This window comes from Cyprinus carpio, chromosome B10 (genome assembly GCF_018340385.1).
Source record: "Cyprinus carpio isolate SPL01 chromosome B10, ASM1834038v1, whole genome shotgun sequence".
NCBI classification, from domain to species: Eukaryota; Metazoa; Chordata; class Actinopteri; order Cypriniformes; family Cyprinidae; genus Cyprinus; species Cyprinus carpio.
The window spans coordinates 19,070,706-19,098,188 of NC_056606.1; the positions used below are offsets into that span (position 1 = coordinate 19,070,706).

General features: G+C 36.0%; 2 protein-coding genes and 1 long non-coding RNA gene across 8 annotated transcripts in view; 1 reads left to right on the top strand and 2 right to left on the bottom strand.

Annotated features, from left to right (window-relative positions):
- The window catches only part of LOC109110675 (bone morphogenetic protein 1-like), a 34,106-nt gene extending 28,137 nt beyond the window's left edge, over positions 1 to 5,969 (bottom strand). For 2 of the 4 annotated variants that reach the window (XM_042733042.1, XM_042733039.1), the window contains exons 1-2: positions 5,909 to 5,968; positions 5,736 to 5,813 (exon numbers count right to left, since the gene is read on the bottom strand). The gene's annotated coding sequence lies outside the window, so the exon portion shown is untranslated. Of the gene's footprint in view, positions 1 to 5,735; positions 5,814 to 5,908 lie in introns of all 4 variants that reach the window. The other 2 variants (XM_042733040.1, XM_042733046.1) reach the window with 2 other exon arrangements.
- On the top strand, positions 1,513 to 27,382 carry LOC109110305 (anthrax toxin receptor 1-like). 2 transcript variants are annotated; one of them, XM_042733047.1, is made up of 18 exons: positions 1,513 to 2,050; positions 5,306 to 5,377; positions 5,756 to 5,827; positions 6,141 to 6,222; positions 6,311 to 6,344; positions 7,640 to 7,719; positions 8,007 to 8,075; positions 8,222 to 8,302; positions 8,659 to 8,719; positions 8,956 to 9,054; positions 11,820 to 11,889; positions 12,565 to 12,778; positions 15,824 to 15,919; positions 16,517 to 16,558; positions 18,737 to 18,832; positions 18,920 to 19,087; positions 21,757 to 21,837; positions 24,760 to 27,382. In XM_042733047.1, exons 1-18 carry the CDS (start codon positions 1,896 to 1,898, stop codon positions 25,204 to 25,206), a joined length of 2,019 nt encoding a protein of 672 aa, XP_042588981.1. In that variant the 5' UTR covers positions 1,513 to 1,895; the 3' UTR covers positions 25,207 to 27,382. The 2 variants fall into 2 exon arrangements, with proteins under 2 accessions (XP_042588981.1, XP_018978907.1); XM_019123362.2 differs by having other exon boundaries at positions 12,565 to 12,643.
- On the bottom strand, positions 11,703 to 21,969 carry LOC109110307. Of its 2 annotated transcripts, XR_006155773.1 has the most exons (4): positions 21,701 to 21,969; positions 20,553 to 21,095; positions 16,967 to 17,003; positions 11,703 to 11,933 (listed from the first exon to the last, which is right to left on the bottom strand). It is a non-coding gene; the product is annotated as an uncharacterized LOC109110307 (long non-coding RNA). The 2 variants fall into 2 exon arrangements; XR_006155772.1 differs by lacking the exon at positions 16,967 to 17,003.
- Positions 27,383 to 27,483: the final 101 nt, after the last annotated feature.

The window sequence follows — 27,483 nt, forward strand, 5'->3', positions numbered from 1 at the left end:
GATATAATCACATTTGATATAAAATAGATATTTGATATAAAATACATATAAAATCAAAATTGCGTGATATAAAGTCGCAAATCTGAAACAAGTGGGGCTTTTTCCCACCTCAGAATTGGAGTATAATTGACAATTGCAAATTTATATCTCACAATTCTGAAAGAAAAAAAATTTAAATCGAGAGAGAGAGAGAGAGAGAGGGATTGTAAAATTATATCAGTGTGAGAGAGATATAGAGGGTTTGTGAATATACATAAATAAAAATCTAAAGATGAACATATATCCGACAGCTAGCACCTCATTAAAGGGTTAGTTCATCCAAAAATGAAAATTCTGTCATTAAAGTCGAGAATACTTTTTGTGCACAAAAAAATAAATTTTTTTTTTTTTTCTTTCTGACAATTTGTCTCCTCCGCATCACCCTGGTGCCATTTTGGAGAATATCCGCTGGACGTATGCTGTTCTGTGTCAGCTGCGTCACGCTGATACACTGTTTCGGTTCAGATCAAATCACAACAACATGAAACAGATCGGGCATGAAGCAGCTGACACAGAACAGCCCTCAGATTCCATCAAAAATATCTTAATTTGAGTTTCGAAGATGAACGAAGGTCTTACGGGTTTGAAACGACATATGGGTGAGTAATTAATGACAGAATTTTCATTTTGGGGTGAACTAACCCTTTAACTTAAGCGCTGCAAGCCATGCATACACCCAGATAGCAATTCGGGCCGGTTCTGACTTGAAATGCAGCACTGTCGGCTCCAAGGGCGTACATTTCGTCTAACAGTAGGGGACAATAAACATAAAATTTCTCAAGAGCAATTTTTGAATGGGACACAAATACAGCTAAAATTGCACTTGTAAGGATAAGTATACACAGAGGAAAGCCTTACTACTATTAGCGTAAGAGGGAGACCGTGCCAAATTAGACCACTTCAAGCTGTTGTGGTTTCACTGTGACAGCGGTCGTGTCCCTTGTGACATTACTATCTGTCAAGCAGGTAACGTTATTATTGCTAGCGGACTCATTGAAAAATACATTGGCATCATCTGTATTAAAGAGAAAGTAATCACTTCATCCAGTGTTTAAGTGAATAAAATAGCCTTGACAGCTGAGATCCACAACTAGCCTTTTGATTTTGTTCTCACTCACTGGACTTGTGTGTAGACCACAAACAGTACCTGAATTTATGTATTTATTCACTGCTGTAAAGAATATCGGACCTAATTGTAGTGTATTATTAATATTTATATTAATATAGTCACTTCATTTTTATTTTTGAATTTTTGAATATATTTAAATTCATAAAAGTCACCACACTGTGGCAGCAGAGAAAAAAATACCCTCAACAAAAAGCCATTTTGGGGAGAGAGGATAGAGCAACAAAGAGACGGATACACACACACACACACACACACACACGGTGGGGGGGGGGTCTGTTTTAAATGTTTTTGCAAAAATGTCACTCCGCCTTCCTATTCATTATAAACCCAAATTTTCACAGAGATCCAGACAACACCAGAGAGAATTAAATTATTTTATGAAGATTTCAAACTAACCCAAGTCACGTTTAACGTATACCTCAAGGGCACGCTGAGGGCTAGCACCTTTAGAAGCCTGAAACACATCTGTGGCAACAGCACAGCTGTATTTGAGCGATCTAAGCGTGTGTCTTTTGAGAGAGAGAGAGAGCGATTCAGGCCAGTCTGACTGGAGCTCCTCAGGATCTGACTGCAGCTCTAGACATGCACTGAGACCTGACCTGCTCCAACCTGGATGGACCAGAGACTACAGAGAAAATCATCTCCACCAAAGTTGGATGTTTTGCTTTGAGGCTTTGCTGGGAAGTGTTACTGACTTCTGCAAGGTTTAAATTACCAGACTGGAATAATGTCCATGGACTGGCGTGGAGGTGAAAGGCTGCTTATAGGCTTGTTTGTGATGCTTATCCTGAGGCTCAGCTGCTGTGCTGGACAGAGCTATGAACGCTGGGAGGCCGGGTCCTCATGCTATGGAGGGTTTGACCTCTATTTTGTGCTGGACAAGTGAGTTTTTTTCATTACCATAAGTTTTGAGAGCATCTTATAAAATGACATCTGAGAATCTGTTGCTGATTAGGTGACCAAGTCAAGCAGGCAATCATATTGGTCTCCAAAGAGACACATCCAGCCAGTGATTCGGCTGTGTGGAGTATCATTTCAGTCTCTCATGCTCTTGCTGCTACAAATCATGAATGAAATATGTGGTTTGTATGTGTCCATATATCTGGTGTAATCCATCTGCTATCTGAAGGTCTTGGAAATGTATAATTTACATTTACTGTATATTCTCTTCAGTATATCATAGGTGTCTCAAAAGGTTGGCTCTTAAACCTAGGTAGTTTTGTCAAAAAGCATGAAAACATAATATACACATGAGAAGTTCATCATTTCATCTGTCACTTGTACTGAAGGGTACACTTAGTATACTAAATTATACAAGCTCCACACATGCAGACAAAATCCTCAAACACAGAACTGCACTGCAGTACTCGCTCTTCTGTTGCATTTTTAACAGCTATGTGGATGCATATGGAACCATTTACCATAAAAGTAGCAACTATGAGGACAACAACCCACCTCCAGAAAACACAAAGAGCTTGGCAAAGAAACAAAGAAAAGAAAACCTCAACCTGCACCTCAGACTTTTTTTAATAGACTCTTTAATGATGGTTGTGGGATATTTGGGGTTTAAAGGGTTATTTTCCTTTGTCTAACTCTATTTCTGAGGTTTTCAGTTCAAGAACAAATACAACAGTTTCAAGTTATTTTAGGGAATTGTTCCATAGGAAATCCTAGAATATTGATGATATCGGGTGTCATGAGGTGAAGGGGAGGGTATCTGAATATAGCGTTCAGGGGTGTTTGCTGCTTTATGTGCTGGACCTTTTCACCAGCAGGGCCAGATGTTCCAAAGCCTCAGAGCTGTTTTGAAGCAGAGTTTATATCTGAGCACAAATGATATGGGAATGAAAAAGAGACAGAGGGGAGGGAGAAAGGGAAGTATGCAATTGTTCAGTCATGCCCGTAGCATTCTTCATTTAAAAACATAGATAAACTCAGAGAAAAGACATGTGAACAATGCAAACCCTGTGATGAATTTAGAGTGAATTAAATGTAATATGCATGCAAAATCTTTGGATTGTGACAGAATAAAACAATGCTTTTGCAGTGTAGGTCAACAGCACAGATTAAGGAAAAGTCTTTTCAGTGATGGTTGTAGGTTCTTATCTGATGAGGTCACAGCAAAGACTTGGCTAACGATGCAAGTTTCATTTTTCTGTTGAAACAGTGCAGAAACAGGCATAATGCTGGTACGATGGTCTATGTGATCAATATCTGCCATTTTCAACCATTCATCTCAGAATATCATATAAAATATCAGTATCAGTATGAGTAGCATGTTTTCTTGTCATTCATACTACAATTCTTGATAAACACACACACACACACACACACACACAAAAAAAAATCTGATTTTCTCATTTTCAAAGCCTGCTATAATTCTTCATCTTCTCAGGTATGGATTTAAATATGACATGTCTGCTAGTTCATTTTGTTTAGAGAAAAGCTGGAGTCTTGATCTCAAGACCATATAAAATCTCTGGTCTGGGTGTCATTACTCAGTGTCTTGGCCTCGAGTTGTGTCACAAGATTTGGTCTTGGTCTCCACTTCTGTTCTCAGATAATTTTCAGTATATTAAACGTGATAATTACCTCAACCACAAATCGGCAAGTGGTTCAGCATTTGAAATACATTTAGAATTTACACATTTTTCATCTCGTTAAAATGGACAGCCAGCTTTTAAGACCAACAGAAAATCCCCTGAGATCCCGATGGTCTGGATCTGGGCCTCAAGGGCTTCATTCTCACGTCCCTCATGTCAAAATGTTACAATAAATTGATTTAAAATAAAACGACTATGTTTCAAATACATCTAGCCTTTGTTTACAGTAATAGAATGTGGTCTGGGTCTCAAACGTAAAGTGTTGAGTATGTAAAGAAACGTAAAGAAATCCATAACTCTAAATAACCACTGTATGAAAACGACCCAGTGTTTCAAATGAATGCTGCAATAAATTCAATCTTTTTTTTTTTTTTACTTTAGCTCACTATAATGCATGGCCTTGCATGGTTCTTCAATTATATTTTTGATCTGAATTTAGAGTTTAGACTGTCTGGGTCATGAATGGTCTGGTCTTGGCTCCATATCTAAATGCCAAATTTTATATTTATATATATATATATATATAAAATGAAATAACTTTTTTAAAAATAGAACAGCCGTTAAAATTAGAGACAATAATAGCCTGACCACGTTCTAAAAAAAATGTTTATCAACATCTGTTGAATTTATCAAGACTGAATTAGCAGCACTGTTGTGTTTGTGGGGGTGGATGTGCGCTGAGGAAAGCTTTTACTGCTTTTGGATGGCTTCAGCGTTGCTTACGTAAGCTTAAAATTCTTTTTTGATTTGTCTCCACCACAACTGCCCAGCCAGATGAGCTATTACACAAGCTGAGCCATTAAAGCAGCCCACTTAAGAAGGAGTTAGCGACTAGATGCTCAGATATCATTCTCTGTGTCAGAAGCTATACTTTTTAAGACTGTTGTGGACAATGACAAACTCCCATGCAAATCTAAAATGAATCTTGAGATAATCCTTAAATAGCCAGGAGGGTTAATTTTAGTGAAAAATCACCACTACAACATATGAGCAGTCTAAATCCTTTTGTGGATTTAAGCCATCATGCGAAATTCTAAATGTTTTCCAAAGAGTTTTTTCCCCCACTAGAAGTAGGGTCTGTATGTTATGGTGGCAGACAGGGTCTCAGACTGCAGTCATAAATGGCACACCTTCTGCTGTTAGATAATCAATGCATTTCCGCTGAGATTTCACATAGACCTGTGATGCTCACTCCCAATGTGTCAATGTGGCACAAAGTGTTTTTAACAAAATGAAACCTAGGAGATTGGATTCAACATCATCAATGAAAACAGTACTAAATTCATCATACGCGATAACTTTCAATGCTTCCAGGTTGATGATTTTGTATTTTTTCTTTTGTGTGTGTAAGATATATATATATATATATATATATAGATATATATATATATATATATATATATATATATATATATATATATATATATATATATATATATTGTGTGTGTGTATATATATTAGTGCTGTCAAAAGATTAATCGCATCCCAAAAATTTGCATAATGTAATTTTGTCATAACCTCTCTTCATTCTCAGGTCTGGAAGTGTACAGCACCACTGGAATGAAATCTACTATTTTGTTGATCACCTTGCACACAAGTTCATCAGGTGATTCTGGAAGAAACTCATACTGTATAGTTTTTATTATTTTCTTGCGGTCAGATTACCTTATTATGTATTTAAAAATTCAGATATGTAACCTAAAGTTTAAGTTGTTCTGTTGTGTTTCAAATTAAATTGTCAAAATACTTCACACTTTACTGCGGTAAGCAGTTGTAAGTTGCCAACCACTGTCCTAAAATATCATAACATACAATAAAAAGGCTGCAGAGCCAATTTAGATGCTAAGGACAAGACAGATTGTATAGCAGAAATAGCTATAATGGAATCCTATTAGACCTAATTAATATCAAATGGGGGCAACTTGCAGCATTACTGTTTTTTTAAATAAAAAAGAAAATCTTACCTATTGTGCTCTGTCTTCAGCCCCCAGCTTCGCATGTCCTTCATAGTCTTTTCAACGGAGGGAAGAATCCTGATGAAGCTGACAGAAGACAGGCAAGAGTTCATAACACATGCTGTGATTTCAATCTGCCAACTCTAACTGAAAAGCTTTCCATTACTTTGATTTCATTGTACCTGCTGTGAGTCTGTCAGCTTTATTTGTATCTTGTGTTTATCAAACAAACCAAGAAGAGCAGGAGGATTCCATGCAGGTCCAACCTTTATGCTGGTGACCTTTGGTTTGGTTCTAGCTTAGCTGGTCCAAATAAAAAATAAGTGTCAGTTACAACAATTGTATCTTAACTACATTTCATTATTTAAACAAAAACCAATACACCATTTCAAAAGGCAAAAATGTAATGTTCAGGGATCAGATTCGTGCTGGACTGGAGGAACTTCAGGGAGTCTTGCCAGGTGGAGACACCTTCATGCACAAAGGTTTTCAGAGGGTAAGAAGTTGTTATTGCCATTGCTTCCAATAAAGTAGACATAAGAACAAAAGCACTGTTCATTGAAACAAATATTTGTGTTTCTTAGGCAAGCGAGCAGATATACTACGGAACAGGTGACGGTACGTTATATATCAAATAATTGATATAAGATGACTTTTGTGACTGAGATGATATTGACCAGATATTTTAAATTATGCCCCTTTTCACAAGGTGTAAAATAAGTCTCTGATGTCCCCAGAGTGTGTATGTGAAGTTTTAACTCAAAATACCTTAGAGATCATTTTTATAGCTTGTTAAAATTGCCACTTTTAGTGTATGAGCCAAAACCTGCCATTTTCGTGTCTTTCCCTTTAAAAGCAAATGAGCTGCTGCTCTGGGGAAGAGAGTAGAGTGCTATTGGAGCTTCAAGAGCTCAAGCTCCAGCAATACCGGTGCTAGCCTTTGCAAATAAACACTCCACTATTAGTACAAGCCTGTTTTCACTCAGGGCGGTTCTATGTTAAAACAGCAGTGTCTGTCGACTTTCGTGGGTGGGGCCTGTGACGTCACATTAGCAGCAATGCTGATAACAGGTTGTATGCTTATTATTTATGGGGATATTTAAAATTAAAATTAAAATTAAAAATTATTTATGGGTGGATTTTTATCATTATAGGGTGGTTGTGTACACACACTGCCAACACACATTTATGTCCAAACAACATGTGAAAATGAATTTTGCATAATATGTCCCCTTTAAAACTTTAAAAGAAAGATTTTTAAGTTAAGTATACTATAGGCTATACTTTTAAACAGCGTTACGACAACCTTAAACGTTAAAATTAAGCCATGGTCATATATTGACTAAATATACAGTAGGCCTAATTTCAATATACTTGGACACGAGAGGCAACTTCGCTTGAAGCTGAAAGATTTCCACATGCGGGTTTGCTGATGCACGGCAAGACAAATCCCTGGCAGTAAACTGATTCTTCATTCTATTTATGACGTACTGACACAAAATACAAATAACTGGCAACAGTCTAAATTTTACTAAATGTTACCGCAATTTTAGACAAAGTACGCTAAAATATCGCATTCGTTCGCCGGAGGTGGTACAGCTGCCCGCTCACTGTTTGTAATGGTACAGCGACAAAACGTAGGCTAGGTCTAAGAAGACTACTATTAGCCTATATGTCATTCTGTTACCATAAAGAAAGTTTAAAACGTGTTAAAGATGACGTTTAGCTAAGTCACTATGGGCATCAAAAGACATTACAGCTGCTCGAAGTGAACCTGTAGTACCTAAAACAATAAAAAAAAAAAATATTAAGTGTAAACAAATAAACCTTAAAGTCATTGAATAACTCACATTCTGGACAGTTCTTGGTTGTTTTGTGACTTTTATAGTTTCACTCTTTCTACTCTGTGTTAGGATACCGCACAGCGAGTGTCATCATTGCTCTGACAGATGGAGAATTGCGCGAGAATGAATTTGACTTGGCAGCCAGAGAGGTGAGACCTTGGATTCTTTTACAGAACTGACATATTTTCCTATTCTTTCTCCCTGTGCATTAAAAAAAGCAACTTAGCACCAACAGGTTTTAGCTCTGACTGTTTGCAGGAACTATTTATAAAAAAAGCTGAACGCTGCACCTCCTTTCTCTCAGACTGTGTCTCTTTTATTATCTAGATCATATTTGCAAAACCTGATATTTTACACAAGCTGACACGTAACGACTGATTATATGCACCCCAACAACATCTTTTTGAACCCTGTCTTTGATATGTTTGAATGGCAGGCTGGTCGCTCACGTCAGCTGGGAGCTTCTGTGTACTGTGTTGGAGTGAAGGACTTTAATGAAACTCAGGTGAGGTGACATCCACACACAGGTCAGAATGATTCGGCCCTTCATTGTGAACAGGTCACCACAACCTTGATCTTTCGGTAACTAAAATACAATTTAAGAGTTAAAGAATACACAAGCATTTTTCATGATTTCTCATTCGGTCACAGCTGGCAACAATAGCTGACAGCAAAGATCACGTCTTTCCTGTTAATGATGGCTTTGAAGCCCTGCATGGGGTCATTGATTCGGTGAGTGAATGGAATAAAATTAAACTATTCCAAACAGCTACTCTTATTTCTTTCTACTGATGATTTTATTGATGTTTCAAATGAGCTATGACACTTGTGTTCATGAAACTTTGGAGCTGCCTATGTAGGCAGCATTTTATGTTATCAGGTTTGTGCTTTTGACACACAAATGGCTTATTTCTGTTCCAAATTCGAAGGCAGCACTTCACTGAATTAAAAAAACAAAACAAAAAAAAAACACTGATTATGCATTGCAAAAACTCAGTGGTTCAGCGGAAAAATAAAATCCATCCAAGATGGCACGTAAAGTGAGATATATATATATATATATGCGCTTTCGTCTTTTCTTGCCTCAGATCCTGAAGAGATCCTGTATAGAAATCCTCGCCGTGGAGCCCTCAAGTATTTGTGCAGGAGGTAAACAGACATCAGACCTGAAGCAAAGACCTAGTTCAGCTCGGAAACAAACAAAAGCAAAACAAATCTGAATTTTACAAAACCATTTCAAACCAAAAGTGTTAAGATATTATTTTTGGACAAACAATTCTGTCTGAATGGCTATATTGGATAACAAATTTTTTAAAAAATATATATATATATTCAGGACACAACATGTATTTAACATCAAACACAATGCGTTTCCTCTGTTCCAGAAACTTTTGAGGCGGTAGTTCGAGGGAACGGATTCCTTCATGCCCGTGATGTGAACAGAATCCTTTGCAGTTTCCGTATCAACAACACCCTCACCGTGAGTAAGTGAAAACAGCACAGAACCATTTCTGCTCCTTGCACTAGCAGCTGTGTGCTGCTGAATTAATAATAGGTTAACCTGTGTTAGCATTAACTGCTAACCGACAACGATCTCCTCATTTGATAAGGAGCAAGAGTGATAGTTGGTAAATCACAGAAGTGAGTCCAGGCCAGGCTAATGTAGCATTGTCATGTGGCAATGCAGACAGTTTTTTTGTACTGGTAAAGAAGCCAATTGAATCCAAATGTCAGTATGGCTGTTGTGTTTTCAACAACAAGCTAGCATGCCGCTCGGAAAGGTTGGCCGCAGCACTTGCAAATCACAAGACTTGACTTCAACACAAACCATATGTGCACAAACACATCCACACACCATTAAAAAACACACCATGGAAAATATTACCAGGATTTTCATTCAAATATGTTGGAGGTTTTTAATTTTTTTGTATATGTATCGGTTTGCTTAGCAAGTGCTTTAACCAATGTCATGAAAAGCATCTTCAAAGCTCTTTTTCACATTTAGGTGAACAATTTAAATTCTTTTAGGTTATAGCACTAAACTCTACTCCCCATCGTATGACTCGTGCATAACCATTACATTGGGTAACTAATAAAATGGCTCAACGCACAGTGCTTGGAATGCTGGATATATCTTGGAAGCGAATGGCTAGAAATTGGTCTGCTGCGGTGTTGATGTCCTAATGATTTCTAAGCTCTGAGCATCTATCCTTCTCTCTCAGCTGCTGTTTTACTTAAAGAATATCAGATGGCATAGGAATGCAAAGTCCATCTCACCAGTGTGTGTGTGCGCGCACACACAAGTCTAGGCCAGGGTAAATAGGCTTTGGAGTCAAACATTTTCCAGTTTCTAATTTTTCATGTGGAAAAATGACAAGAGAATAAAAATTCTGACCTTTAGTTTTAGGCTGAACCAAAGTGGTAAAGATATGCAATAGAGTTTCTGCGTTTTTCTTCTGAAAATAACTATTAGTGGTTACTGCTAAGGCAAGCATCAGCATTACTCATGTGTAGGGGCTTTTCAAACTTCAGCGCATAACTTGTCCTGCACTGTTTAAATAATACCTCAAATCATGTGGCTTATTGAGAAGAATAAGAAAATGATCATGTGGAACTTGAGTCATATCTACAGAACAAAATATCATAGAGGCTTGAGGGTGGACTCTTGACTTGAGCCAGTAAGTAAAAACCTAGCAACCACCCAAAACATTCTAGGAGCTGTATAGTAACACCCTGGCAATCACCCCGAACACTCTAGCATCATGGCACTGAGTCTTGCATCAAAGGAATATTTCACCCAAACATTTACATTTGTGAATATTTGCTCACTCTTAAGGCTTTACAAGGTGTAAATTAATTTGTTTCCTCATCTGAACACATTTGGAGAAATGCGATTTATCCTCTGCAGTGGGTGAAGTCAGAAAGAGAGTCTGATGAAAACATCACAGTAATCCACAAGTAATGCACATGACACCAATCCATCAGCTGATGTCTTGTGAAGTGAAAAACTGCTTCTTTGTAAGAAACAAATCAATCATCAACTTTAATTTAAGTGAGTGCTCAATCAATAATATTGCTTTCAATCAGGAGAGAAATATGCACAGATCCAACATCATTTTACAAGTGAAACAGTCCAAAACAATTCTAAACAAATACGTCAGTGGATTTTGATGTGATGTGAAACAGGAGATGGACTTTCCCCACTTATTGTGGATTTTGGACTTAAATAAAGGTTTTAAGTTAAAATGTCTTAATGGTTAATTAGTTTCTTACAAACAGATTTTCATTTTACAAAATATTAATCAATGGACTGGAGAGGTGTGGATTACTGTACCTGTGGATTATTGTGATGTTTTTAATCAAATGTTTGGACTCTCATTCTGACGGCACCCATTCACTGCAGAGGATCCATTGGTGAGCAAGTGATGTTATGGTAAATTTCTCCAAATCTGATGAAAAACAAACTAATCTACATCTTGGATGACATAAGGGTGAGTGAATTATTTTCTTATTCTATTCCTTTAACAAGAAATACGCACCATTATTCTCCAAAAAAAAAAAAAAAGAAAGAAAATCTAGTTTATTATTGATTAGTTTATTACAAACAGCAATAAATGTTGTATGTTATTTTTGGTGCAAACTACCCTTCTGTTCATAAGTTTGGGTATGGTAAGATTTTTTTTTTTTTTTTTTTTTTTTTTTAGCAGTCTCTCATGCTCACCAATGTTAATTTGATAGAATTATACAGTAAAAAAATAAAATTTTCTATATTACTCTATTTTCCAAATGTACTTTATTCCTGTATGTAAGGAATAAATTACAAATTTAAGCATCATTACTCCAGTCTTCAGTGTCACATGATTATTCAGAAATGATTTTAATATGCTGATTTACTGCTCAAGAAACATTTCTTGTTATTAGTGTTGAAAACGGTTGTGATGGATATTTTTGTGGAAACTATGATACATTCAAGATTCCTTGATTAAATGAAAGCTCAAAAGAATAGCATTTATTGTAACATTATAGATTTCTTTACTTCAACTTTTGATCAATTTATTTTGCCCTTGGTGAATAAAAGTAATTTCTTTAAAAAAAAGAAAGCTTACTGAATCCAAACTTTTAAGTTGTGCATGGTAAAATGTTGTTAAATTATTTACAAACAATTCTTAAAATTAAACCTAATTATTGATATCAACCCTGAGGACATTTATCAAACTGCTTTTTTTCCTGTGTGTTGTTATTTCTCCAGTGAAGAGGCCTCTTGTTGTCGAAGACACGTACCTGCTCTGCCCAGCACCGGTACTGAAGGAGGAGGGAACGTAAGTCTTGCAGGAAACCTTCTCTTCAACTGAAGCACATAAAGCTAGAATGGAAAGAGAAACGCACAAGCCAAGAACCAAATTAAAATACAGGACAAAAAGACGCCCAAAGTAATCTCTATGAAAGTAACTCTTCTCCCATGAATTTTAGCACTTTCAATTTAAACTAACTGTAAATTTTTTATAATTGTTAAGTAATTATCATAACTGTTGTAAATGCTCATCATTTTGAATTAAAGAATGTAAAAAAATCTACAGGAAAAAAAAAAAGATTTGGTTAATGCCATGAAATTATAATTTTTTAACAAGACTATATATGTAACTTTACTGTAACATAATAAAAAAAGTTTTAAATTGTAATTTCACTGTATTAGTGTTTCTTCTGTAATATACTGTACTGTATTTTGAATAAATAAAGAGACTTATTCACTTAGCAAACACAAGCTAATGAATGGTAGTATACTTTATCTGTAATTTAAGCACAACTGGAATACATACTTTTTTGTATTTAGCAGGAAAATCTGCCGAACAGATTTAAATACGGTAAATGTGTTAAACGGTACCGAAAGAGATAATAATAGACCAAATATTTAACAAAAAAATAAATAAATTCTTCTTGTGGATTATTCTTTCTCTGATGTCAGCCAGATTTGTCTGTCTCTTTTTCGTTCATAGGACTGCCTCCCTCCATGTCAGTATGAACAATGGCCTGAGTTTTATCTCCAGTTCTGTGACCATCACCACTGTCAGCTGTGTGAGTACAGTAACCCTGCAGGGCAGCAGTGCCAAGCCCACTACCACTGTTACACTGGGCAGAGCCACTGCCAGTACCACTACACTGGGCAGTACCTCTAGTTCAGCTCCATCTTCAGTCTGCCCTCTGAACACAGTCAGTATATTCTGTCCTACTTGCCCTCTCTAAAAACTAACGCTCGTCTGGTGGGGTGCCATTCCAAGAGCAAACGTAGATCGCAGCAGTTTGGTGCTGTTTTTGCTGACTGCAGAGGCCAAACACAGGGTTGTTGAAGAGCAGAATGTGGGGATGTGACAGTGTTTCATTATTTACATATGGTAACAAACAAATTCAGGTCACATTTCACCCCAGAAGCAGAAAATAATAATAATATATATTAATAAAAAAATAATAAATAAAAATAAAAAGTTGATGTATACATACACAAATGTGGAATATTACCAAATATACAATACCATATATACTACATATACTATCGTGAAATTAGATTTTTTTCCAACAAAGTCACAAACCAACAATATTTCTAAGCTAAAAAAAACACAATCATCATCGTTCATGTCTTTATTGAGCACAGTCATTAAACATACAAAGTAATGGTGGAAAATGTAAAAGAAACACTAGGCTTCTGGTGTCACTAAATGCCAGTTGGAGTCAGATGTTGGCAAACCAGGAGTCCAGTCAATGAAACGAGAATAAAGGTGTTTGGGGCTAAATTGACTGATATAAACACCCAAACAGCGTCAGTGTGCTACTCACATGCAGCATTAGCTGATGTGAACCATGCCTCGCAAAAAAGACATTTCAGAAGACCTACGATCAAGAGTTGTTGATGTGCACGTAGCTGCAAAGGGTTACAGATTAGTCTCAAAGACTTTAGATATTCATCAGTCCACAGGCACAACGCGGAATGCTCAAGGAAGTGAAAACGAACCATAGAGTAACAACTAAAGACTTGAAGGATTCACTGAAGCTGGTTAACATCTCTGTTGTTGAGTCAACCATACATAAAACATTGAACAGGCATGGTATCCATGGAAGGACACAAAGGAGGAAGCCACTGCTCTCTAAACAAAACATTGCAGCACGCCTGAAGTTTGCCAAAGACCACCTTGACACTCCACAACACTACTGGGAAAATGTCTTGTGGACAAATAGAATTTTTTGGGAAGAACATGCAGCGCTATGTATGGCGTAGAAAGAAAACAGCGTACCAACATGAAAACATCATCCCAACAGTGAAGCATGGTGGAGGGAGCATCATGATTTGGTGCTGCTTCGCTGCCTCTTGACCTGGTCCGCTTGCCATTGTGGAAGGATATCCTACAGGATCATCTCAAGGTAGCTGTCTGCAAATTGAAGCTCAGAAAAAGCTGGGTGGTGCAGCACGATAATGACCCTAAAGATCGAAGTAAATCTACTACAGAATGGCTTCGGAGATATAAAATCCACCTTTTGGAGCAGCCCAGTCAAGTCCAGACTTCAACCCAATAGATATGCTGTGGAATGACCTCAAGAGAGCCATTCACACCAGATGCCCTAAGAATATGGGCAGGCTGAAGCAGTTCTGTACGGATTAATGGTCCAAAATTACTCCTGGACGTTGTGCAGGTCTAATTCACGGCTACGGGAAGCGCTTGCTTGAGGCATTGCTGCCAAAGGTGGTTCAACCAATTATTAAAGCACTGTTTCACTTACTTTTTCCACCATTACTTTGTATGTTTAATGGGTGTGTTCAATAAAGACATGAAAGATCATGAACTGTTTGTGTTTTATCAGCTTAGTAATATTGTGATATTTGTGAAGATAAGATCACATTTCATGACCAACTTAAGCAGAAAACCAGGAAAATTAAAATAGTTCACTTACTTTTTCTTGCAATTGTGCAACACATACACCGTGTAATTAAAGGGTTTTTGATGAATTGGTTTTTGCCCCCTTCCTGTTTTTTTATTTATTTTTTGCATGTCACACTTAAAAGATTCAGATCATTAAACAGATTGTAATATTACACAAAGATAATGCAAGTAAATACAAAATGCAGTTTTTAAATGATGATTTAATTTATTAAGGGGAAAAAGCTATCCAAAACTACCTGTTTTGGCATGACCATAAACAGTCCATTCATGCTTGAAAACCCTCCAATGTGGCTGAATTAAAACAATTCTGCAAAGAAGAACAGGCCAAAAGTCCTCCACAGCGATGTGAAAGACTCATTGCCAGTTATCTCAAATGCTTGATTGCAGTTGTTGATGCAAAGGGTTGAACAACCAGTTATTAGATTTAGATTTACTTTTTCACATTGGGCCAGGCAGGTTTGGACAGGTTTTTTCCCTAAATAAATTGAATCATTATTTCAAAACTGCATTTTGTTTTTACTTGGATTATCTTTTTGTAATATTAAAATTTGTTTGATGATCTGAATCTTTTAAACATGCAATTTAAAAAAAAAAAAAAAAAACAGGAACGGGGCAAAAACATGTTCACAGCACTGTATATATATATATATATATATATATATATATATATATATTATATATATATATATATATATATAAAAATAATGAACTTTTATCACAATATGCAAATTTTTTGAGAATGACCTGTATATATAAATATAAATCACATACACACATATTTTGTTTTTTGTTTTTTTTGTATTATTTTTTGATGTGTTTTTTAAATGATCATAAAGATGTGATAATTTACAATTTAAATATTATTACTACCTATTTTTTGCATTACAGTAATAATAAATTATTATTATGAACATAATTATGAAAATTATGTCAATGCAACAATTAATTTTCAGTTCAAGAAATATATAGTCTTTTATTACTTTCCTTTGATTTTGGGCTGAAATGTGACTTTGAAACATTATTCACAGGTTTTGAGAGATACTATATTTGATTTCAGACAAGATAAAGAAAATACACTCAATATAAGATGTCTTATTAAGGGGTTCCTGGCGTAGTCACTCACACTGAGATCACCATAGTGTTTTAAAAAGTTCCTTGCAGCAATTTCTGTTAAAATTCTCTCCCTCAACTATATTACACCACAAATTTATAAGTGGAACCCCATCCAGAAGGGTTTGAGTGTGGCACGAGGAAGATTATTCAACGTTTATTTCCTTTGGACCATAAACCTCCCCCGGATCTGTTTCTCTTCTCTGTCCATCAGACCGACGGAACGTTCTTGGCCATAGCGCTGCTGATACTGCTGCTGCTGATCGCTATGGCAACACTCTGGTGGTTTTGGCCCCTCTGTTGCACAGTGGTAAGTTTCGCACTGAAGCCCCTCATCTTAGCTTTCTTTTTCAAAATTTACCCCAACCAGAGCCCAAAATGGTGCAGAAAAGTGGTTTTCAAGCAGTTTTTGAGCCCAGCCTTCTCTGAAGTGCAAATGAATGCAAAATTCTGAGCCATGGAAAAAGTCTTGCTAGTAAGTAAGATGGAATGAAAGGGAATCATTTCTTTAAAAGAATATTTTGCATTTGAATCTTATTTTTATTCCTTCACAAATGATACCTGTGACACAAAGGGCTGGAACAACAATTTTGATAACACTTTACTTAAAGCCTTTATGAATATAGGATTTTAAAGCTGCTCATAATATACTTCTTTTCACAAATAATTGTAACCAAAGGTAAAATGTAGATTGGTTGTTTGTCATACGTTTTAATGCATTATAGTTTCTAAAAATGTATTAAAAAATGTATTAAATTTTGATACATATTAAAGCTGTGGTTATAATTATTCATGAGATCATACAACGGATTATACAGTGCATAATTGATGCATTAAATACACTTCTATAATTCATTGTATATAAAAGTTTAAAGTTAAGAATTTATTTTCATTCTAATGTCAACAGATTGTCCACGAGCCACCGCCACCAGTCATGGACGACAGTTCGGTAAGAGATGGCGGCAACACTTTAGTATAGGGACCAATTCTCCCTATTAACTAGTTGCTTATTAGCATGCCTATTATTAACATACTGGCTGTTTGTAGATATTTATAAAGCATATTCTGCATGACCATATTCAACATCCCTAATATCTAAACTTAACTACCTCACTAACTATTAATAAGCAGCAACTTATAAGTTTATTGAGGCAAGTCTTAGTTAATGGTTTGTTAATAGTGAAAATTGGACATTAAAATTAAGTGTGACCGAGATGATTTGTTTGTTTCCTGAATCCTGAACCACTTCGAGATCACATATCGCAAAAAGAATCTGATTTAATATGCATCTTCAGACATGAACGTTAGGTAATTAGTAATTTTAGAGGAAATATGAAAATTGTCATCATTTACTCACCTTCATGTCGTTACAAAATTGTATAATTTTTTTGATTCTGTGAGAAACAGAAAGAGGTAGTTAGCAAAAATCTTTCCTTCTCTTAAAGGGTTGATTTCTAGCAAATAAAATTTTACATTGAATGCTTTGCCTTGGTGTCTTGGCAGGATCAACAGTGTGTTTGTTCTCATCATGGAACTTTTACCTTCAAGTTTATTTCAGAGGCCTTTTCTTGTGAAGATATGCCTACTGACATTTGTTCCAAACATTTGCTCAGCAAAGTTTTCACAGATGTGCCCACGGATGCCAAACTCATAGTGACAGAGTGTCAGAAAATTATGTGATTTAAGATCTTGAATTTCAGGATTTTGATTCATTGTAATGATTTTCACACTTTTTTGGACTAAAATAAATGTGAAAACCAGGGGACGAAAAGAAAAGACAAAGAGCAGTTCCACTGAGTTTTTGTACTACCTCTCCAACATTATGAATTTTTTAGAACAACTGAATTGTCCATAGCACATTTCAACCTGGACACCTTGTAGCTCTTCCTCTTTCCAAGTCTCCGATTGCTCCTTCAAAACAGGAAATTCCATAAGCTTAAAGCAGGTCTTGCAGTGTCTGAGGTAACAGTCTGCAGTGGAAGTACAAACCAATCCCTGATTTCTGCCCTCAAGGCTCATCGCACCAAATTTTATATCTGAACTTTACTTCAGAAAGATAAACTGTACTGTACTGATGATGGGTCATGATGGTTTAAAATATTCCATATTCCACAAAGTATTAAGCAACAAACCCTTTTCAAATGTGCAAATAATAAATGTTTCTTGAGCGGCAAATCGGGATATTAAAATGTTTTCTGAAGGCTCATGCAACACTGAAAACTAGAGTAATGATGCTGAAAATTCAGTTACACATTTAATTTAAGAATATATTCAAATAGAAAAAAGTTATTTTTATTTTAGATGTAACAATAAATAATTAAATGGATAAACTGTTTTAAATGCAACATTCTGTTTTATAAATCAGTTTGTTTTTCTTTATCCTTTTGCAAGTTGCTTCTCTTGTCGGTAGAGTTAAGGTCATTACAGTTCGCACATGGACTGCATTTAAAATGAGTTAATGTATTATATGATAAATTTTACATTGTTCTAAACCCTGAAGACAGTGTTTGAGATAAGTGGTGGATCATTAGCAAGTATCAAAAGACTGCAAAAGTTTTCTGCAGCTGGCATCTAGGATAGCACTCAAAATAAAAATAAAATAAAAGTAAAGCTCATGCTATAATTTCAGTTCTTTCTCCTAGGCTGATGTTGCAGTCAGACTGTGTGGGAACATATGGAAACCCAATTCTGTCTTATGAGCTATGAAATCCAGATACAGTAGATGACTGGAAGATATAGGCTGATATCATTTCCTGTCCGTGCTTGGAAAAGATTATCGTTAGATTGTTTTCATGAGAATAAATAATGACTTTGTTCTTGTGTGCCCTTGAGCATAATTGAATTACACAAAGGATGCATTCATTTATAATCAGCTCCTCCAAACACTTCAAATCATCTTTTTAATGCCTAATAATCACAGCATCAGTTTGACTGGCTAGCATCTTTTTCCATCCTCTACTGAAACTTTGTTGTAAGCAATATTTCGTCATATTGTCCATCATAATGTTTTTCCAGTGACAATTTAAAACTAACAGAACTTGACATGGAATTTCAATCCAATCAATTCTGCATTGATAAAATCAAGCCATTGAATAATTCATGTTATCTTAAGTCTGTGTTTCTCTGAGATGAAGAGGATGAAGCCTACCCAAAGAAGAAATGGCCAACAGTGGACGCCTCTTATTACGGTGGGAGAGGAGCTGGCGGCATTAAAAGAATGGAAGTAAGGCAAAGGTGTCTGGAAAGAAAAGAACAGCTTCCATTTGCTCCTGTCCAGTGCAATCATATGAATGTGTATGTGTGTGTCCAGGTGCGCTGGGGAGATAAGGGATCCACTGAAGAAGGAGCCAAACTGGAGAAGGCAAAGAATGCTCGGGTTAAGATGCCAGAGCAAGAGTTTGAGTTTCCGACCACAAGGACCCTAAACAACGGCATGCGGAAACCCATCTCCCCTCAGAAGTGGTACTCACCAATCAAGGTAGATCAGTTTACTTTCAGGGGAACTACAAGAGCAACCACAGGCTTCGTTCACAATATTTAAAAAACTTAAGCATGACATCTAGATATTCTAAATGTCTTGAAAGTTTAAACTTATAAAAGTGATAAGTTTTCAATGCCAATAACCTTGCAGTTATTGCCACGACATACAGCACAACTGCACTCACGGCGACCAGAGTTCGAATCCCGGCTCGTGGTTCTTTGCCAATCCCGCTCCCACTCCCCTCTCTCTTCACCCAATGCTTTCCTGTCTACTCTACACTGTCATTTCCAAATAAAGGCATAAAAAAAACATAAATAAATCTAAATAAATAAATAAAAGTGATGTGCTATTTGCCAGTACCTCAAGATGTGCTGCAAAACCATTACGATTTAATTAGATTCAGGGGCACGCAAATGATATATCCATATTACAATATTGTGTGTCTATTTTACACAACTAGTTATATATTAGCAATATTTAACATGAACATTTAATTGAACTTGAATCTGAATATTGCAAATTCTTTATCCCAACTGGGACATCCAGAACAAAAATACACTTAAGGTTTTTAAATAATATAACAATAAATAATGAGAAAAATAATCGTCACACATTATATTATAAATCGTCAGCTCTTCACTGGCTTGTGATATATTTTAAGTAATATCGTTTTGTTTTTATGTTGTTTTTCAATGTTAATATACTCATTTTTCAAAGTTTTAAATAAAGATTACTGGACTACATTTTATAAGAATATGCTATTTAATACTTTCTATATTAAAAAAAAAAAATTGCATTCAGTTGAATGCCTTACTTGCCATTTATTTGTAATTACTTGTGGAAATTGTTTCATAGAAAATCCAAAATATTTTTTTCTTTTTTAGTGAAGGATATACACAACAAAATAGGTACTCCAGAATGATATAGAGAAATAGATAAAAATAAATAATGTCACAATAATCAAATTAATTTAAATGACAGCTTTGTGACAATTTCATCTTTTTATAACAAAGTCTTTTAATATTTGTTATAGACATTTTTTGTTGCATCGTGTTGAGAAATCATATCGTTAGTCATTTGATCGATGCATCAATCCATACCGATTGCTTTATTGTTACACACTCTAGATTGGGTCTGCGCAAGACTCTTTTTTTTTTTTTTAAATGAACTCCTTTTTTTCTTCAGTTTTTATCTTTTAATATAAAGTCTAAGAAAGTGATTGTTTTTATTCTTAATCTATCAAGTTTTGCTGGTGAACAGCATGGCATTGAGCAGAACCAAACCAGCTCTAACCAGCCTGAACCAGAATGAAAATTCATGCTGGTCTACGTTGGCCAGGGATGGCATCGTAAAAGGTGTTGAATTAATACAAGCCAGTCAGAAAATATTCATATCACAGTGCGTCCTTGCAAAAACACATAACACAACAGCTATGGATGACCCAGTGCAGTGTCATGCTTACGGTATGGTCATCTGGTGGACAACGATCGACTTGGTCATTCATCTGAAGACTGGAAGGAGCGCAGAAGAAGCGGTGTGTGCTGTGGTGGCCTCAGCCAGTCCGGGAAGTGATTCTTGCATTGTTTCATAATGTCTCTGTCAGATGGAAGGGGAGGGTTAATTTAAACCAGACACTGAACTGAGCTGACCCAAGGGAGATGAGCTTTGCAGAGCTGGTACATTTCCCGACAAAACAAACTCCTTTTCTCTCTCTCTCTTCCACCTTCTTTCCTCTGGATTATGTTGTGTGACAGTTCACTCTGAGAGGGAGAAATTAAACACATATAGGTTGAGAGAAATGAAGAGAAGTTTGTGATTTGTGAGTTTGGCCTAGATTCTGCAAAAAAATGTACTCATTAAAGCGATTTTACACCCAAATAAAGAGGAACTTTAATATTCAATGAATTGAAAATACACACCGAAGAATTTGAGTCAGTCAATTAGATGTCTGGGCCACTAAATTCCAACCGTTACTGTTCTACCAGCTTATTTATTTTCTTTGAACCTGATAGGAAATTGGAAAATTAGTAGAACTTCTCAGTTGACAATGTGCATAAAATAAAATTCAACAGATAGGACCTCTATAAAGCCCCTTTCACACTGCACGTTGGTCCCGGAAAATTCTGTGTGAATGCAAACACCTCCCGGAATAGATTCCGGGATCGATCCCAGGTTGGGGACCTAGTAACATTATCGTGCGATTCTTTTACCGGGTGTTTTGAAGGCAGATCAACGTTTGCGACAAAAAAATATGTGCAAACTGTAATGAAGCAGAGATCTGTTAGCTCCTCACCATCCGCGCTGAAGCTGAGATCGCTCGTCAGCTTAAGTGAAAGAGAACACGTTATATTACACGTCACATCGTAATGTCACTTGTATTTACGGGATCTTTACAGGATGTGTGTGAACACGCACAGATTCCAGAAAAATCACTGGCAGGGTGAATGAACTACAATCAAACTATCAATATTTACACATTATCCATGTATTTTCCGGAATTTCTGTGTGAAAGAGACTCTCTGTACCGCTCTCTGTAGTCAATTACAGATTACCCTGAAAAACATCTTTGCATTGTTGATGAAATGTGTTTTTGCAGCTTGAATTTCTCACCAGCATGCTTTGAAGTGTTGATTTCTTCCAACCACTGTTGTGTTCGGATCTTTCAGGGGAAACTGGATGCCCTGTGGGTGTGGCTTAGGAGAGGATATGACCGCGTATCTGTGATGAGACCTCAGCCGGGAGAGAAGGTAATAAATAGTGCCATGCGTAACACAGAAGCTCTATATTAGAACAACGTAAACAATGTATGCACATAACAGGTCAAAAGTTTGGAACAATACAATTTTTTAATCTCGTATGATCACCAAGCTTGCATTTATTTGATTAAAAATACAGTAAAAACTGTAATATTGTGATATATTATCACAATTTAAAACAACTCTTTTCTATTTCAGTATAATTTCAAATGTAATTTTTTCCTGTGATGCAAAGCTGAATTTGCAACATCATAACTCCAGTCTTCAGTGTCACATAATGCTTCACAAATCATTCAAAAATTCTTTGATTTAATGCTCAAGAAAGATTTCTTATTATCAATGTCAAACAGTTGCTGCCTAATATTTTTGTGGAAACCATGGTACACCAAGAAGTTTGGAGTAAGCACCGAAACAAAATTTATATACAACAACATTCATATTTATTGAGTATTAGATTAGAAATTTTGGAGTGTTAATTTGGAGGAGAGTTTTACATTTTAGAAATCTATTTCAGAAAAGGTACTTGGTGAACATAAGAGACTTCTTTAAAAAAAATCCTTATTGCAATTGTTTGACATGTAGCATGTAACTTCATATTAAACTCACAGCATAGATATTCATCATATAAACTCTGTGCTATTTGCTTAAAGGGTTAGTTCACCCAAAAATGAAAATTAGCCCATAAATTACTCACCCTCAAGTCATCCTAGGTGTATATGACTTTATTCTTTCAGATGAATCCAGTCGGAGTTATATAAAACATTGTCTTTGATCTTTCAAGCTGTTTAATGGCACTCAGCGGGTGTTACAGTGCATCAGTCCAAAAGAAGTGAAATAAAAAGCGCTCATCCTTAATAAAAACTCTCTCACAGCTCCAGGGGGTGAACAAAGACCTCCTGTAGCCAATCGATGCATTTTTGTAAGAAAAATAACTATATTTAAAATGTAATAATCACTTGAATCTAGCTTGCGCTCACTGTTGTACACGGAAGCAGTTCAGGGCGGATGATATATGGAGGTCGGCGTTGTGCATGCGCCGCTCAGAAGTGACGAACGCGGAAGCACAGCGGAGAGATCAAAACAAAACAACAGTCACTAATTAGAAGTACAAAACAAGGATTTGTAAAGAAGAATGTCAGAGGATTTTGATATAAGCCAAGAGGAGACTGATTTTCCTTTGCTAAAGTAAGGAAACTTTGCTTCCTTTGCTCCTGTTAACATTGGTTAACATTGGTTTTCACGAGACTCACTAGCGCATGCACAACGCCAGCCTCATACAACATACACTTCTGTTTACAACTGCTGGCGAGAGCTACATTAAAGTGATTATTATGTTTTTAATATGGATATTATTATTACAAAAACACATTGATTAGCTACAGGAGGACTTTGTTCACCCCCCGGAGCTGTGTGAGACCCTTTTTACTAAGGATGGTTTTTCATTTCACTTCTTTTGGACTGATGCACTGTAACACCCACTGAGTGGCATTAAACAGCTTGAAAGATCAAAGACAATTTTTAATATAACTCCGACAGGATTTGTCTGAAAGAAGAAAGTCATATACACCTAGGATGCCTTGAAGGTGAGTAATTTATGGGCTAATTTTCATTTTTGGGTGAACTAACCCTTTAACTCTATGACATTATTTTCAAGTTATAACAACACATTAAATAGGGCTAAAAACTTTCCACACAAGGTAGTAGAAGGTAATGCTGAATAAAGCAGTCCTCTGGCTTATTTTAGAATCTGTTCTCATTAAAATGTTGCAGGCAGATTGTGAGGAACACTTTTAAAAACATTGTGATGTATATCGAGGATGAAAGGAGGCCAGCTGTTAGCAATAAGTGCAGTCAGAAACAGAGGCAGAGTGAAGGTACTCAGGACGCTGGCTCAGCTTCAGACCAATAGGACCAGTCTGCTAATACTGCTCCTGCCTAAAGGAATGCACCATAGTCTGCTTGAAACATTAACCACCCTCCCCTTTCCCTCAGAAGAATGCATAGAGGGGAGTTTTGTGGTGTCTGATCTGCTGTTAAATAAAACAAAAAAGTTGGACGGAAATCAGATGGCCTTTAAAATTAAAGCAATGGGACTGCTTTGGATCTTCACAGGCAAACAAGAGCTTCTGTTGACTCTTTAAAGCTATATTAAACTGCACTGAGCTATATAACACAAAACAGTAAACTGTACTCTATTCATCTCACGAATGCCTTTTTTATCATTCAAAGCCACACTGTGGAATAAATCTGATTTAAGTAGAAACAACTGGTTGTCATAAGAAATCAGATTTTCCTTGATCTTGTGAAAATTTATGAATTTTTGTGAGAATTTATTTATGAAAGAAGTCTCTTATGCTTACTGTATTTGATCAAAATACAGCAAAACAGTAATATTTTGAAATATTATTACAATTTAAAATAACTGTCATTTAGTCAAGCTGATTTTTTTTTTTAGCAGCCATTATTCCAGTCTTCAGTGTCACATGATCATTCAGAAATCATTCTAATATGCTGATTTACTGTTCAAGAAATAGTTCTTAATATTAATGTTTAATATGTGGTAACTGAAAATTTTTTGTTAAGGATTTGTTTTAAAATTTTGTTAAATGCCTTTTTACTGTCACTTAATTTAATACATCCTTGCTGAGTAAAAATGTTAATTTTTATTTATTTTTTTAATCTTACTGATCTCACACTTTTCAACAAAGGTGTATGACATCACGTTCAAACATCAACACCTTTTAAGTTATTTAAAAACTTGGCACATCCAGAAAACATGGCTTAATTCTTTGTCCTGAAAAAAAAACAAAACAAAAAAAACAAAACAATATTTGTTTTCTTGTTTCATTTCTTATACAGAATGTATTCATATAAGAGCTTTTACAAATGAAATGTAAATGTTTGACTCTCCAGGGTCGCTGCATGAAATTTACCCATGTGAAATCCTGCCCGCCCCCTCGATACCCGCTTTACAACAACCCGTCAAGCCACATCTACAGCCTCCCCCACAGCAGATGCCCTCCTGTTCCGCAGGGCACCCTGCCGCCCACCCCGCGCTGCTCCGCCCACTCTCCAACCTCCACTCTGCCCCCTCTGCCCTCAACCCCGCCCCCAACATCCATAACCCCTCCCCCTTACACACCACCGCCAACCAGAGCTCTTCCTCCTACCTGTCTGAACATCAGTGTGACTCTGCCTCCTCCTCCGCCCACACCGCCACCACCAACAAGTTTCCTGCTGCCCTCGTCACCCGGCACCTTACCTCCGCCCCCTCAGGCAGCTCCACCCGGACGAGCCCCGCCCCCTTCTCGACCACCGCCTCGCCCAGGCCCTGATGAACCACAGTGCTACCAGGACTGAGTAGATCTAAGTGATTTGCACAAGAAAAACTAATGGTTACGCCGGTACAAAAATTAAGCACATTTTTCAAGCATTAGAAAGGAGCAACGTGATTGTTATAAATGACAATGGTTGCAAATGGGATTTAATGGGATTCAAGTGACTGTATTACTGCATACTGGATTCTGATTAGGTTGACAAACATTCTTAGACGTTAATTTTCTAAACCTGCACATCTGTGAAGTAGCTTGAGGTTCGTTGACTTTTAATATCACCTTGCCCAGTTCTTTATGAATTGTTTTGAGGTTTCAAATTAACAGTGTCAAAGAGAGTCAGATGAAAAAATCAGAAAGAATAAAAAATTATAAGCATTTGGAATTTTTAAAGTGAAAAATTTTAGATGTATTTGCTTTGCATAGAAAATTTCCATTCATTTGGATTACACAATACACATATAAACTTAATGCAATGCATATTCATCAGTCACTCAAAAACAGGTAGGATTTTTGCAATATTACTGATAAACTGAATGAGTTTACACCATATCCAGGTTTATATATTTATCATCAATAAATCAATCTCACACATTTTAATTATTCAAATATTGCTTGTTGCACAGCTAGCCGTATTTCAACCATTTTTAAGTGAATGAACTGAATCTTTCTAAACAAATGTAATAAATGCATTCTGAATTAGGATTATTTAAATTAAATCAAAAAGATACAAAAAAAAAAAAAAAACTATGCATTATTTAAGGCCACACTATTTTATATACATTTTAAATAAAACATTTTTTAATTAAGGCCTTTTTTGAGGTTGGAAACTGACGTTGGACCCTTAAATAATTGAAGACTAATGTTTTTTAATATTCAACAATTCAGCGGTCTGTTGACAGTTATTCTATGCTAAAAAGTAGCCATGTTTAAATGTCTAATGGCTTAATTGTTCATAAAAAAAAATGATTCTGTAAATTATTCACATTGTATCATTATTAGCATCTTAACGTAGCTTTGCAGATATATTACAAAGGTTTAAATGAGAAGCATCAGTATTATAGATCCTTTAGTACTTGAGAGATCAGGTTCAGCTTTGATGCTTTTTGAATATGTCAGGAAAACATCTGCAGCATAAAACATTCGAGTGACTGCAAGAATGAAACGAAACAATGACAAAACGGATCAAATAGTTAATTCGGTCTGTAGTCCTAAAACCCAGAAGAGAATTAGCACGTCCATAAATTCCCCAGAGAATTTCCAGTAGGAGTTTAGAAAAGTGGTTTTGGATTTGAGTAAAATAAAGTCTGTGTTAACATTTGAAGAGACTTTCACATTCTCAGAAATACAGTGCACACATATTGACTATGAGCATGTGAGTTTATGTGCTTGTTGAAGAATCAGACAATTGTTGTAGTCCTTCTATAACAAAGGAAAGTTTCTTCAGGTTAAGTTAACCACGGACCATATTTCACTTATAAACTGAAAATAACTCCACGTACAACCCATTAGAACATCCAGAATTAGCCTACAAATGGACATCTTGACTGAACAACTCTATTCCAAAGGAAACTGCATGACTGATCAGAAAATGAATGCGGTTAACATTTTAGTGTTTTGATCTGGCTGAATGTTTGCGGAATGAAACAGGCTTTTGTTTTGTACTGTATATATGGATGCTTTCTAAACAGCGGTGCTAACAACAGATCAGTATTCATGAGTAAAATTCATGAGGTGCTTTATAATTTTTAATTTAAAATGTCTTTTGTTCTGTCGTTTGCAAGTGATGGATTTAAAGGGATAGTTCAGTGTCATTTACTGACCCTCATGTCACTCCAAACCCATTTGAGTCAGTTTCTTCTGTAGAACACAAAAAATTATTCAAACACATTTGATATATTTTCCTGTTTATCTGCTAAAGAAACTCATACAGGTTTGAAATGGCATGACATTAAAGTATCACAGAATTTGTAATAATGCTACAAACTATTCATTTAAGCATACAGCAGTTCTGTTTTTGTTTTGTTTTTTGCTACATTTAACTATTCTCTCTCTTTTTATACCTTGCACAAGTGATTTTTATTTCTCATTCTGGGTTGAAAAGCTTGTGCTAGAGCTGTTACAGATGTTCAGAGTGTGTCAGGCTATTCCATTTTAACGAAGAGCATGTTTTTACACGCTTTAATTAAACGTTGGAATTTGTACTTCTGTGTCTTACTTTTGGGTCAGCATATTTTATGTGGGCTCAATGGCATGTTTCAATCAGATTTTGGTAAGACATCTATGATAAAGGAAATGTTCAGCT

Bases quoted from the DNA above. Each gene is read 5' to 3' on its own strand.
- LOC109110305 (XM_042733047.1), top strand. From the start codon at position 1,896: ATGTCCATGGACTGGCGTGGAGGTGAAAGGCTGCTTATAGGCTTGTTT. The intron at 6,345-7,639 runs GTACGTTATATA...ACTCTGTGTTAG, and splicing joins ATACTACGGAACAGGTGACG to GATACCGCACAGCGAGTGTC. The intron at 11,890-12,564 runs GTAAGTCTTGCA...TTTCGTTCATAG, and splicing joins GTACTGAAGGAGGAGGGAAC to GACTGCCTCCCTCCATGTCA.